The sequence below is a fragment of the Lottia gigantea genome (assembly GCF_000327385.1).
Source record: "Lottia gigantea unplaced genomic scaffold LOTGIsca_3, whole genome shotgun sequence".
Taxonomy (NCBI): Eukaryota; Metazoa; Mollusca; class Gastropoda; family Lottiidae; genus Lottia; species Lottia gigantea.
In genome coordinates, this window is record NW_008708986.1 from 4,153,905 (window position 1) to 4,166,837 (window position 12,933).

The 12,933-nt window shown below is 34.6% G+C and overlaps 2 protein-coding genes across 2 annotated transcripts; both read right to left on the bottom strand.

Moving 5' to 3' along the window:
- Window positions 1-399: 399 nt before the first annotated feature.
- LOTGIDRAFT_228637 (hypothetical protein) lies at window positions 400-4,175 on the bottom strand (the record flags this gene model as incomplete). The annotated part of the gene is made up of 4 exons (XM_009057295.1): window positions 400-1,451; window positions 1,974-2,127; window positions 3,468-3,593; window positions 4,167-4,175. The coding sequence occupies 4 exons, from the start codon at window positions 4,173-4,175 to the stop codon at window positions 1,036-1,038; spliced, it is 705 nt and encodes a 234-aa protein (XP_009055543.1). The 3' UTR covers window positions 400-1,035.
- A 5,540-nt stretch (window positions 4,176-9,715) lies between these two features.
- LOTGIDRAFT_209451 (hypothetical protein) lies at window positions 9,716-12,725 on the bottom strand (the record flags this gene model as incomplete). Its single annotated transcript, XM_009057296.1, has 3 exons — window positions 12,677-12,725; window positions 10,912-12,526; window positions 9,716-10,449 (listed from the first exon to the last, which is right to left on the bottom strand). Exons 2-3 carry the CDS (start codon window positions 12,407-12,409, stop codon window positions 9,716-9,718), a joined length of 2,232 nt encoding a protein of 743 aa, XP_009055544.1. The 5' UTR covers window positions 12,410-12,526; window positions 12,677-12,725.
- Window positions 12,726-12,933: the final 208 nt, after the last annotated feature.

Below are 12,933 nucleotides of genomic sequence, written 5' to 3' on the forward strand. Positions count from 1 at the left end.
TTCCTCTCCATCAAAAGAGACTAAAACATAACGTACATCTGAATTATTCCATAACAGTAGGGATCGGATAGTTGTTTCATTAAGAAATTTAGCTCTGATCTGGTTTACCCCATGAAGGTACAAATGTAGCTCGATATATCTGACCCCTTATTATATTCGATTTTTGGATTGATAGATTTTGGTACAGTGTTTGACACAGGGCCATCCGGTAATGTCTTGATGGACTTTTATGTCTGGTCCTAAATGGGCTGATCATTCAATCTGTATATCTATTTGAAGAACGGGAAGGGCTAAATGTATCACGGTAATACAAATGTAACTCTTCTTTCAGAGCCTACACAAATACAGCTTTACATGATTACCCCATATACTGTACAACTTTAGAAATAAACATTATGTATACTTGATCCGTTTATTAATTACATTTAATAAACTAAGAAAATATAATACTATTTACAATAGTTTGATTTTAATTATTATATAAAACAAAATTGTTAATTAGTTTGCATTTAATGCTAATACTTATATGTGAAAATGCATACAATTCCTAGCAGGGCAACACCACAATAGCACCCGTGATCAATGTCAAAATACCATACCAAAATCAGACATAATACGTTGGCAATGCCCAGATTATAGTAACAAGTTGCACGATGTAGCCTTGTAACTTGAATGTGGACGCACCAAATTCTGTATTGAATTAAACTCCTTTTGAAGTTATTAAACATGCACAATATTCCGAATTACGACAAAGCCCCTAGAAACGTAATACGGCTTCTTTAAAAGTTATCCATGTGGCATGGTATTTCGATGTTTTATGTGTGTATTGCCCTTCTAATGCACGCCATTTTCGACAAGTCGAAAATAAACTATTAATCCATAACAAATATAATACAAGTTTTTGCTTTGTAAATCGAAAAAATAACATAATTTTGAACATTATTTCGCTTTGGATTTAATGATCAAAAAACTATACGATTTTTTAAAAATGTAACAATATTCATTAATAAAACAACCGAATATTATAATGCTCCATTATACAACAACATCTCTCATTCTTGAATGTACATAATCAGTACTTTCATTGTCGAAATCCACCATATAACTTCCGGAAGTCGTAGTGGTATTATCATCGTCATCAATGTCAAAATGGCGGTCGTTAATGTTTCCCGCCGAATATCCTAATGATGGATATTTCGGAAAAACTGATTGGTCCCTTGTATAATCACCCGACCTTGGGGTATTGTTTAGACAAAAATCACTTTGAAAAGAAACATGTTTTTTTATTGGAGGTCTTTTAGGCACTGTAGAGTCAAAGGACACATTTTTAAGATTATAATTAGAATCGTCTCTCCCGAGTGATGAAATGTCACTTGATGTGGAATGCTTCTTATGATTTTCTATATGTTCTGGATAAGTTGGTGGCTTCGGTTTAAACTTTGTTCGCGGTGCTGAAATATAAATCAGATATGTTATACTTTAACAGTCAATACTGGCAGGTCTCTCAATCTATCACCTATCAAAGACGATCTATTTAATATTGAACATAGAATTATAGTCAATAGTCGGTCACAGACAAGATTCCGCGTGTTGCTGTTGGAATTTTTTTTATGTTTTTATCTAATGATAAAGATAACTCTTTTCGAAACACCTGGCGGTACTTCTTAAGAGGAGTCCACTACTCAGGTCCGCAGTCAGACTTAATTTTTTGGAAGGGCAAGTACTGTATCTGGTGGGGCGATGGAGTATGTTCTTCAGTTGCAGTAATGGAATTGGTCGGTTGCCATATCCCCCCTCCCTTTGTCCCCTGTACCTATGGGCCTGCCATTGATCAACTTTTACTCTCGATTTTGCACTGCTTTGGACGATATTTTGATGTACGGAATTGATTTGCTTGTACGGGTATATATTTATACCCCCGCCCCTCCAAAAAAAATTACAGTACAACTGTAATATTTGTGGAGCTTTCTTACCTCTTTTAGGTATTGCAGGTGGAACAGGTGGTGAAGCTCTACCGTTACTATGACTATCTTCCTCACTTCCACCTCTACCACTATCTGTTCCAGTAATTTCCCCTGATGAATCACTGTTGGTATCGTCAGCTCGTTTAACACTAAGATCCGATTCCTGAAAGACAACAATACAATTAGTTTTTCTGAACATGTAACTGAGTATAAATATATATATATATTGCTGCAGCATTCATAAATTCACAAAGAAAAATAGGCCTACTGATATACCAAATAAACAATATAAGGTATAAGAACTCGCTAGTTACACACGGCTTAATACTTAAGTTAGTTAAGCTCAGAATAAATCCGAGGTCAACTTATTCTGAGTTAGGACACAGTGTAAATGCATATAAAAATGAATTTAAGTAAAATAAAGTCTATCTTATGTATCAAAATCAAAATGTCAGTGTTTCATGAATTCACAAACTACCTACTAAAATTCATTACAACTCTTCCTCCCATAAGAAGTAAGGTCAACACTCCAGAAGATCAAGGATCTCATTATCGCATATTACACAGGAATTGTTTTCAAAACAAGGTCTCATGCCAAGTTCAAAATATAAAGGAGGTTCACACGGAACAGATATCTTTATTAAATAACCTACAGAGAGTATATGATCTTCACGGAATGTAGACAAACGTTAAGATGTAAGCAACAGTCATACTGAGAAAGGTTTTCTCATTTATGTTTATGATTTCATAGTTATGTCGGATTATGTCAGACGCCAGGGGTCGACACTCGTTTTCAATATGGCGGCCTTGTTAGCAGTTGGCTATGAAGGATATTCTATTACATTAGAGACATATTAAGCATACCGTATATTGTTTAAGTTATGTTATGAGTTTATTACACTAAACATTCACACCCTTTGTAATAGATCTTGGATTCTCTTAGTATTTGATACTGTGTCTGTATCATTGAAACATAATATACTTACGAAATCGAATGCAATAGATTCAACTTCATAAACATGTGAAAATAAAGAAAGTTCCAATAACAAAACCAAACCCATATCAACACTATGTAACGCCATGCAATATACACAAATACAAAACATACTACATTTCTTGCTTTAAATACGTATGCAAACCTTCAACACTACGAGCAAACCCAAAACAATGCGTCTTACTACCAACACTTAGCCGTTGCAAGCTAAACAATAATACGTACAAAATGTACCAAGTGTCTGAAAGCCATAATTGTAGGCTGCATAGCAAATGAAAGACTATCAGTCGGCAATCCGCGAATGATATATACAAGATCTTTTCCGTATTTGTCTCTATTAAGGCAAGTTTAAGAATGCAGTTCAACATTGTCAAAAATTAGTCAAGACAACATCAGGTACTGGACATCAATAACATGCTTCCAAGGAAGAGGGATTTCTAACACTTATCTCGAGCTTTTGGATATCCTGCTCCCATCATGCTTACTTAAAATAGGAAATATAAACTTACTTTGAATTCGATGTGATGTAATTTCAATAAATCTTTGTGTAATTTGACAGCTGTTGGCCATTCTTCATTTGGACCAAACGATACTAATTTCCCACCAGAAATTGACGAAAGTTGTCTTGAACTATCCTGAAAGAAGAAGAGTAGACGACGTGAATTTTATATAGAATTTATCAAGTTTATCTTGGGAATATAGACATGTATGCAAGAACACCCAATTACAAATAATGATGATCCCGCATAGAAATGGGATTTTTGTGATTAAATTTAAGATTAGTTTATTGTTTACAACTTTTGATAATGACGAGAAATAAATTCATTTAAATTATTGTAACGTATGTAGAAATTTTAGCAGTACGTTAACCCTTTCAATGGGTGTTTTTCTTCATCGCTCGATTTATCAAAATAAAGCCATTTAGTACAAAATCATTGAAATGTGTGATCATTTTATTATTACCCATTATAATTTTATGAAGAATTTTGATCGCATTAAGATAATTCTTTATAATAATCATAAAAATTCTAAATAAAGAATTTACGGTCAGTTCACACAAATCACTTATAAAAATATGTTTTCAAAGGCCCAAACTTTCCTTAATCTTAATAAAGATAAGATTTATGACTTTAATTCGGAAGCATGTCCGAGATATTCGAATGGTTTTATGTAAAATTTTGATATTAAAGTATTCAATTTCCTCTTACATTTCCCATGATGATACGATACGATACGATACGATACGATACGATATGATATGCAGTTCATAGAAAACTGATTTGTTGATTACAGGCTTAAATGCTTTGAAATAAATTTTTGCATTGACCATTCAAATCTATGCACAGTACATAAGCACACACTAAAATATATAATTGTGAAGGTTGGATATAATATATGATCAAAACAATCAATAACGTATTTAACATGAGTTTAAATTACATTCTTAGTTCCTAAATCATAACTTATTATTATAACTCAACTCTACAACATACTTGGCCTTATTTTTCATACAAAAAATATGTTTTATTGCTTTTATACACAGGTTGACACATATGGTGTTCTTTTTATTACTATTAAGATCTGAAGTAAATTATATTGGCCAATATCATACATATAATATTTATTGAAAAAAATACTTGTCAATGAAAGAAATGTAAATATGAAATACTTGGAGGTCTATTAGAACATACTTTACGGTATTTGTTGGCACAATTAGTTAGACGCTTATTCACTAATGAAAGATCAGGGTTTCGAATACGGTTTCCCCTTTCAACGGTTACGTACAGAGGGCCTTATATGAGTCGTTCAGATGTAACCGTGGGGCCGTGTACGTTAAAGATCTCTTGGCAGTTAAAGATATGTACTCTCGCTACACCATGCACGACGTTGCCTGTCTTCTTCGTATGGTTGCAATTTGTGTTCGGGTTATATTTTTTGCTCACGAGATCGCTAACGTTTCTCTCTCTTTCCCCAAAGTCTGAATTCACACTTTGAGTTTAGGCAATTAATCAATAATGAACGGGATGAAAGTTGAATGTTTCGTATGTCCACCATTAACCAGTTACAATTTATAAAAGACAGTATGTAATCTTATTACACCTGTACAAACAACAGTTTGACGCATTGACTCGATAAAATTGGTGTAAATTAATTTGAACGTAGTCCCGAACAAACATAATATACCAATATAACCATTGTAAAGGCAAATATTACACAATAATTCGAAGAATGTTAATAATAAAATAAAACTTTGGATTAAATATTTATTTAGTTACTGACTTGTTCCACAGCAGCCCTTTAAATGCACTTGATTCTACTTTGCGATTGTACCTCATGTCTGCTTCAATAAGCATTAACATTCTTCCTGTTTCTAGGATTTATCTTAGGCCCTTAAAGGGTAGGTACAGTTATTTGAGAGACAAAATTGCAATATTGGTATTTTATATCAAAATAACTAAATTTCAGTGATAATGTGAAATTTGACAGATTATTGGTCTATGATGGTATCATTTGAAAACAACTCAATTCGTTTAAACGTTTATTAAATTCCTGTCAAAAATGTCTTGAAATGTTATGCTCAATTGATTCAGATTGTCAGCTTTGATTGTGTTTGTTTAGTAAACGCTTGTTGAACTTTCAGAATCCTGTGAATATCAAAAATGCAATAAATGAACTTTTTTGGCAATAAATTTTCAAACTTTGTTCAGTCCCTTTGTCTGTCTTCTTACAACAGTTTTAAACACTATTTTCTTATCGTTGTTGTCTCCTTGATTTAAGATCTCAATCGCCGTCAAATTCGATTCAAAATACAATTTGAGAAAAGGAGTGTGCTTTTTATCGCTCCTTAAAATTCATTAAAAAGTGACAGGGGCGTTTTTGAAACGAGCATAAATTGTGGAAGATTAATCTAACTGATAAAACGAAACTAGTGTCGAGTTACACATTAATGTGCTAGTTGATTGCAGCCTTGGTCACTCGAGCAGGTGAATTTGACCCCCATTAAACTGGTGAAGAATAGAAAGTCTTTGTATCACATTCTCAAAGATGTCACAGATATTCTTTTGAGACAGTGTACTGACGAGTTAAGTGGTAGGTTAGAATTCGTATCAGACCAGATTCTAAAATTGTGCATCTTGAAGATTCTGGAAACCAAAACTTTGTTGTACCTAGTTCCTTTTATAGCTACATCGTTCGTTACTCGCATGACAACAACATATGCCGATCGAACGCATTTGGATATGACGTGTGTTAGTTCGGGTCAGTAATTTGAGGGAGTCTTCAGAGCTGATAGCAATCACAAAGTCACCAGGTAACTTCTAACTTCTGAGACATGTGTTCCTTTTGACAATAACAGTTAGCCCTTACAACTCTAACCGACATTAATACCTATTGTATTAAACAACACATGGTCATACATCATCTAAAAGAGGTAACAAAACCTCCCATGCCCCTTTTCTATGATATTTCTACCCCTAATGAGAAGATAATGATTATTTTCGGCGCCGGTTACAGTTTCCCTACTGTGGTTCTAACAATGAACGGATCAAAATGATACGGACACCAAATGGACATTTAAACGATACTTTCCGCTCCAATTTTCGCTCAATCGAACCTACATAACAGTGGCATTAATCCGAATCACTACTGCGAACGTAACCCCGTTGATTTGGGGGCCTTACGCAACGCCCTCTTTAAATGATTAATTTGTAAGGGTAGTGAAAACGGTCATTTGTCAATTAAAGGACCTACTTTATGAAGGAGCAAGTCCCATGTTGAGCTTTGTAATGGATTTCAAGAGCCCCATTGAGTAATGATATACAAGACTTATTGTTTGATGAGAGGTTCAGAGCAGGGTCGGCGTCTTTTGAACACTTTTTGAAATTCAACCAACAATCAATATCTCGAGAACAAAGCTTTGATTAAGAACGTATGTCATTTATACCAAGTATTATGAAAAACATTTGAATAAGCTGTTGGTTGTTTTTGCTAAATAATGTGAACATCATTGGTATTTCAAATACCCTACAGCAAGTTAGAAATATAGTTGTGTTCTTCATGTCTCACCAAACTCTGACATGTTCTTGGCAATGAATTGATATCTTATTTACAAGTTGATCGACTTCATTGTTGTGTAAAAATCTCTCTTCCTTGGCCAAATGAATTTTTATTAATCGATCCAACAAGAAACGTCATTTTGGAAGGGAATTATGACAATAATTCACATTTTATAAGCTTATCTGTACATGATGTGGAAGAAAAAATCAAATAAATTTTGGGAAATCAAATATTAATCTTATAAACAATAGTTTTATTAGGTGTAAAGTAAATGTCAATACATAGCCACACTTTCTGAATGAGTGAACATTAATATTGCAATTTAGGCACGTTTCTACCAGAAATATCGGAAATTGATATAGTTCCCCTTCAAATTATTACAATTTTTCAAGTTAATAAAACCCTGGTCTAGACACGGGTTCAACAAATAATACCAGTGTTCGTTTCGTACGATTTTTTGTTATTAACATAACAATAAGGATTGGATGGGGATTACAAGCATAGTCTAATATCGAATTGTAGGTTAATACCATCAGGTTTTATTCTTTCTATCTTGTATATAATATAATATAGTTGTATAGACACCCGTGTTCCATTCATTGTCCGTCAATACCACTTCATATAATCCTAATAAATATGCAAATGCTTTTTATATTAAGGCTATCTGAAAATCGTAGATTCCTTAAGGAGTTGTTTATTGAAGGAAACGAAACATTAATTATTGCTAAAAATGTTTACACAAACTTGAACATAAATGAATATAAGCAAACCAATTGCATTTCACGTATATTTGACCATTCCCGAGTATAAATAATATAATTTACATATGTAATAATGAAGGAATTTACATAATTTTACACGGCGGTTGCCTTTGATGAAACAAATTTATGCTAAGCATATACTGAAGTCTTTCTAATCCCTCATAAAGTAGAAATTTCAATAAGATTATTTTATTTTGTATAACATTCCATCTTTGAAAACATAATTTATGAAAATATACTTTTTAGAATAATTCGGGACTTAACAATATTGGAGCTTTAATATAATTATGTCCTCTCTTTTGATTGGGTTTTTATCTCGATCAAAAGCAAGTTTATCATACAGAAGATGCATGAACTAGTCCGTCAGGATCGAGCAAAGCTTTATGCAGTGGATTTGAACAGTTTCAGTGGACACTATCGAAGGCAGAGGCAATGCTTTCAAGTAAAAATCTTAATGAAGTTAATCATCTAAAACATATGCATTTCTATCGCATTCTCGAAAGATCAATAAAATACCAAACGCAAGGTGTCCACACCTAAAAGATGTTTCCTAACTAAAAATTATGAATGTTAAAACTACAAAATACTGTGGTTCTTTTTTCCTATCGATTTTAAACCTTTAATCTTCTAATCCAGTTATCATTGGATTAAGGTGACACGGTGACAGTTATGTAGTTGTCTATATGATAGTATTTCACTCAAATATGTTCTTTTACTCTTTTAAGTTAATATTTACTTTTGTGATAATCACAGATTTTCTAGTAAAAGTCTGGGTTTTCTTAAAGCGAAATATAATATTACAAAACGAAAGTAAACAAATTGCCTTTGAAATGAGTTTTTACTTGCCGAACTAACAGCGTTTGAACTTTAGATAGGATCGCGTTTCTTTTCTGAAATAGGTGATTATTTTTAGAGAAGCAAAAGTGATTAACACCATAAATTTACGTCTCAGCTTCAAAATGAACAGTTTGACAAGTAGCCTGTTGTTTTGGCGAAATGCTTCTTCATATTATGTTATTGTATTGTAAATTTTCTTTTATGCCATGTAATTTTCAGCTTTTACTGGGCTTATATTTAAATGTTCAAACTAGCATCAGTTTTGTTTTTGTTTTTGATAAACCACATAAATTTCAAAAAGTTTGGAATCATCTAAAGCTGAATTGAACAGAAATAGACAAACAAATTAAATCAAATCAAATATAATAAGTCGAGGAAGAAACAAAATTTGAAACACAAAGGGTTAATTTAAAGAAATCATTGGTTGTTTTTTTATGTACCCCATGTAGGTAATTACTTCTTTAAAACAAAGAAAAAACAAAATTCAAAAAGATTGAAAAACATCGATAATTAAACAACAACAAATAGTAGGTCAAAATTAAATATCCAGGTGCGAGACGGTTTAATTTGTATTGTTGCGGTAAAGAATTGAGAACTAAGACTACAAATAGGCCAAACTAAGATCAACATCGGCGAATTCGTCCGGATTTCATCAAAAAGTGCCCACGGGGTGATGCTCTGTAGGGATTAGCCAATAATATGAAGGGTGTTGATTACAAGCGGGAAAGATCAAGGCGTAATTGTTTACCCCTGGTTAACCCCCTTCGCGATGATTAAAGATCGCGTGAATAAGTGATACTTATCATTGTATTAATAATCCCTCATGATGACCGGGATTTTGTTAATCCACGTACATGCAGATGATAATCTTTTCTCGATTTTAACGAACAATTTTTACAACTTAAAACCCTTCACTTCCCCAATTTTATGCTTTTCCATGATTTAAATTCAAGTGGTAATCTTCAACATATGTCATTATTTTACATAAGTACAGTCATCAAGTTAACTGCTATCGACTTCAAATGAACGTAATGGTAGAAAAACACCAATACATATGAATAAAAGCGACATAAAAGTATAGTTGCAAATACATAACCGCAGAGTCAAAATGCCTTTCTCTTTCGTCTGAACAAAAAGTATAAAAATGCTTCTCTTACCTCTATTTCAGGTTTCTTCTCTTTCAAAAGTTTGTCTTGGCTATCATTAGAGCCATTCACACTGGTGTTGCTGTGAGTGGAGTCAAACGAGAGGTCGCCATTTTTAGACAAGTATGTAGAGCCACCTAGTTTCAGGATATCATCAGAACTGTGTCTGTTGGAATTATTAATGGAATGGTTAACCTCTTGTTCGTGCTTCTTTTTGTTATCCATACGTCGAATGATAACAATTGTTATAATGACTGCCACAGTAATAACACCTGTTAATGTTCCTAAGATGATGACCACTAATGCATTTTCCTCGGATTGAGATGCTGTCATTGTTTCATTGGAAGAAAAGACTACAACTTCAATGGATACGTTCGCTACCAACGGAGGAACTCCACCATCAGTTGCAAGCACGACTAAATTATATGATCCAACATCTTCTATTTTAAGTTCTCGTTTTGTTTTCAATAATCCGTTTCGGCTTCCAATTTGAAATACGTTTTGTCCGGGGGTTCCTGGGGCGAACAGATAGGAAACGTCACCATTGTCTTCAAAATCAGCATCTCTTGCAGATACTGCGACTAATAAGGTGTTTTCTGGGGTAGTATATGGCAGTGACACTGAGTTATTTAACCCACTAGGTGCTATAATGATAGGCTTATTATCATTTGCATCTTTAACATCTATAATTACTGTAGCTGACCCATGCAGAGAAGGTTCACCTCCGTCCGTCGCCACAACCACAAATTCATATCTGCGTTTTTGTTCCCTATCTAAACGCTTCGACGTGCGAATTTCACCTTTGGAATTAATAACAAAAGGGAGGAGATTTTCATTATCATCGTCGCGAAATATGGAATATCGAATCTCACCATTGACCCCTATGTCACCATCGTCAGCTTTCACAATGTCCACAAGGGAATTAGAGGCTTTATTTTCAAGTATTTCAAAAACGTAGGTCGATGTCGTAAATGTCGGCGATACATCGTTTACATCAAGAATGTTTATTTGGACAGTCGCGGTCGAATTTCTTTGAGGTGAACCATTGTCCGAAGCAAAGACTTTAAATGTAAGTTTCAGGTCTCGTTCTCGGTCGAATTTCCTTTTGGCGATTATTTGACCATTATTGTTGACAGTTACGCCTAATTTATCACCTTCGGGAGAAGAAAACTTAATCTTGCCATTCAACCCAGTATCTATGTCCGAAGCCGATACTTTAAGAACGACATCCCCTATCATGTTATTTTCCGTAATGTTACCACGGTATATACTTTTTGAAAATAGTGGATTGTTGTCGTTCTCGTCCTTAACCTGAACATTGAAACTGACAGACCTATTCAATGGAGGCTCTCCAGCGTCCACACAAGTTAATGTCACATCAAATGATGAATCGGTCTCTCGATCAATTCCCCTAGCTACAATAATCTTATACTCATCAACATCTAACCCTTGCAGCTCAAATACCTTACTTTGCAGTAAACAACGAACAATTCCGTTACGTCCTGTATCCGGATCCAATACTGCTACGTGTGCAACTGTGGTACCGGGCTGAGCATATTCCGAAACTTTTCCATCAGCGAGTAAGTTGAGATTTATGCTTGGACGATCATTTGTGGTGTCAGCAATGTTTATTGTTAGTAATGTTTGTGCGATGAGCGGTGGGGAACCATGGTCGATACATTCCACTACCCCCTTCATAGTTTTTCCCTGTACCAGATCTAATGGAGATCTAACAGTTACATCACCGTTGGTTGAATTGATACTGAAGTACTTAGTTATGTCACCTCTCAGTAAGGGACTGAAACGATACAAAGCTACACCATTAGCTGAAGTGTCGGCATCAGTGGCAGATAACGTGACAACTACTGAATCGATGGCACTGATTTCGTTAACACTAATGTTGTATGCAGGGGACGAGAAAACCGGCGAGTTATCGTTGACATCTATGATTTTGATGTTTACCAGGAGTGAACTGCTCATGGGTGGCGAGCCACCATCGTGGGCAATCACAGTAACGTTATATCTGTCCCGTTTTTCATGGTCAAGGAGCTTAATGACCACTAAACTGACAACTGATCCACCGTCTAATGTTTGTACTGTTTTTAAACCGAAGACATCTGAATCTGATATAAGTCTATATCCTTTAAGAGAGTTGTTCCCAATGTCTCTGTCCACAGCGGCTTCAAGTTGATACGAAGAATTCACGGAGACGGATTCGGATATTTCTACCTGCACAGATGAACTGCTATATTCCGGTTTGTTATCATTCACGTCATTCAAGATAACATTTACTTTCTCTTTCCTAAAAAACTGACTAATGGTTGATTGAACGGCTACCTCCAGATTCAGATCACAAGAGTCCGAAAATCCACAAAGAGTTTCCCGATCCAAGACCTTCGACGTATAGATTATTCCGGTATTATTCACTATAATAAACAAGGCACTGTGAGGATATCCCTGCACCAAGAAACTGTATTTCAAGGACCCAAGGACTTCGTCAGATAACAACGTCTGAAGATCCGAAGAATCCGAAATATTTCCAACAAATGTTCCATTCGGTTTCTCTTCATCCACTCGGAATGTTACTTCTGCCAGGCATACTGTCCAAAGAAAAGCAAAGGTGAAACACAATACCACATATCTTTTCGCCATCTCAACACTATTTCTAATGGTTCTCACAAATTTCTCCAGAGTTCATCACTCCTCCTTCACTTTTATTACACCTGTAGTAGTAAATACCTTGACGACGACTGACTAATCAACGAAATTCTGTAAAAAGAAGAAAATACGAGTTTATTTACATTTAAGCTTTTCTGTAGTATTGTGCAGACTACTGACAAATTGTGAACGACTAATAAGAAAACGTGTTGTCAAGCATGGCTGTAACAATCAGTGATATGTTCTACTAAATAGGCGCACCTTTTCTGCTATCAAAAACTTCTCTCGTGTCTAACATAGTCCTTTTACTGATCTCTTCAAACAATATACACTACATAGCTTTTACTTTAATGTTTATTTCTAAAATCTACAATACCATTCATTATAGCCCCGCCTTCATCATACATTGAATTTTGATATCGACCAATAGAAAACTACCTATACCTTACGCCCGAGGTTGAGAGCGTGCGAGGGCGGAGTTTAGTTTCGTACTACTCGTTTTTATTCTTTACGAGAGC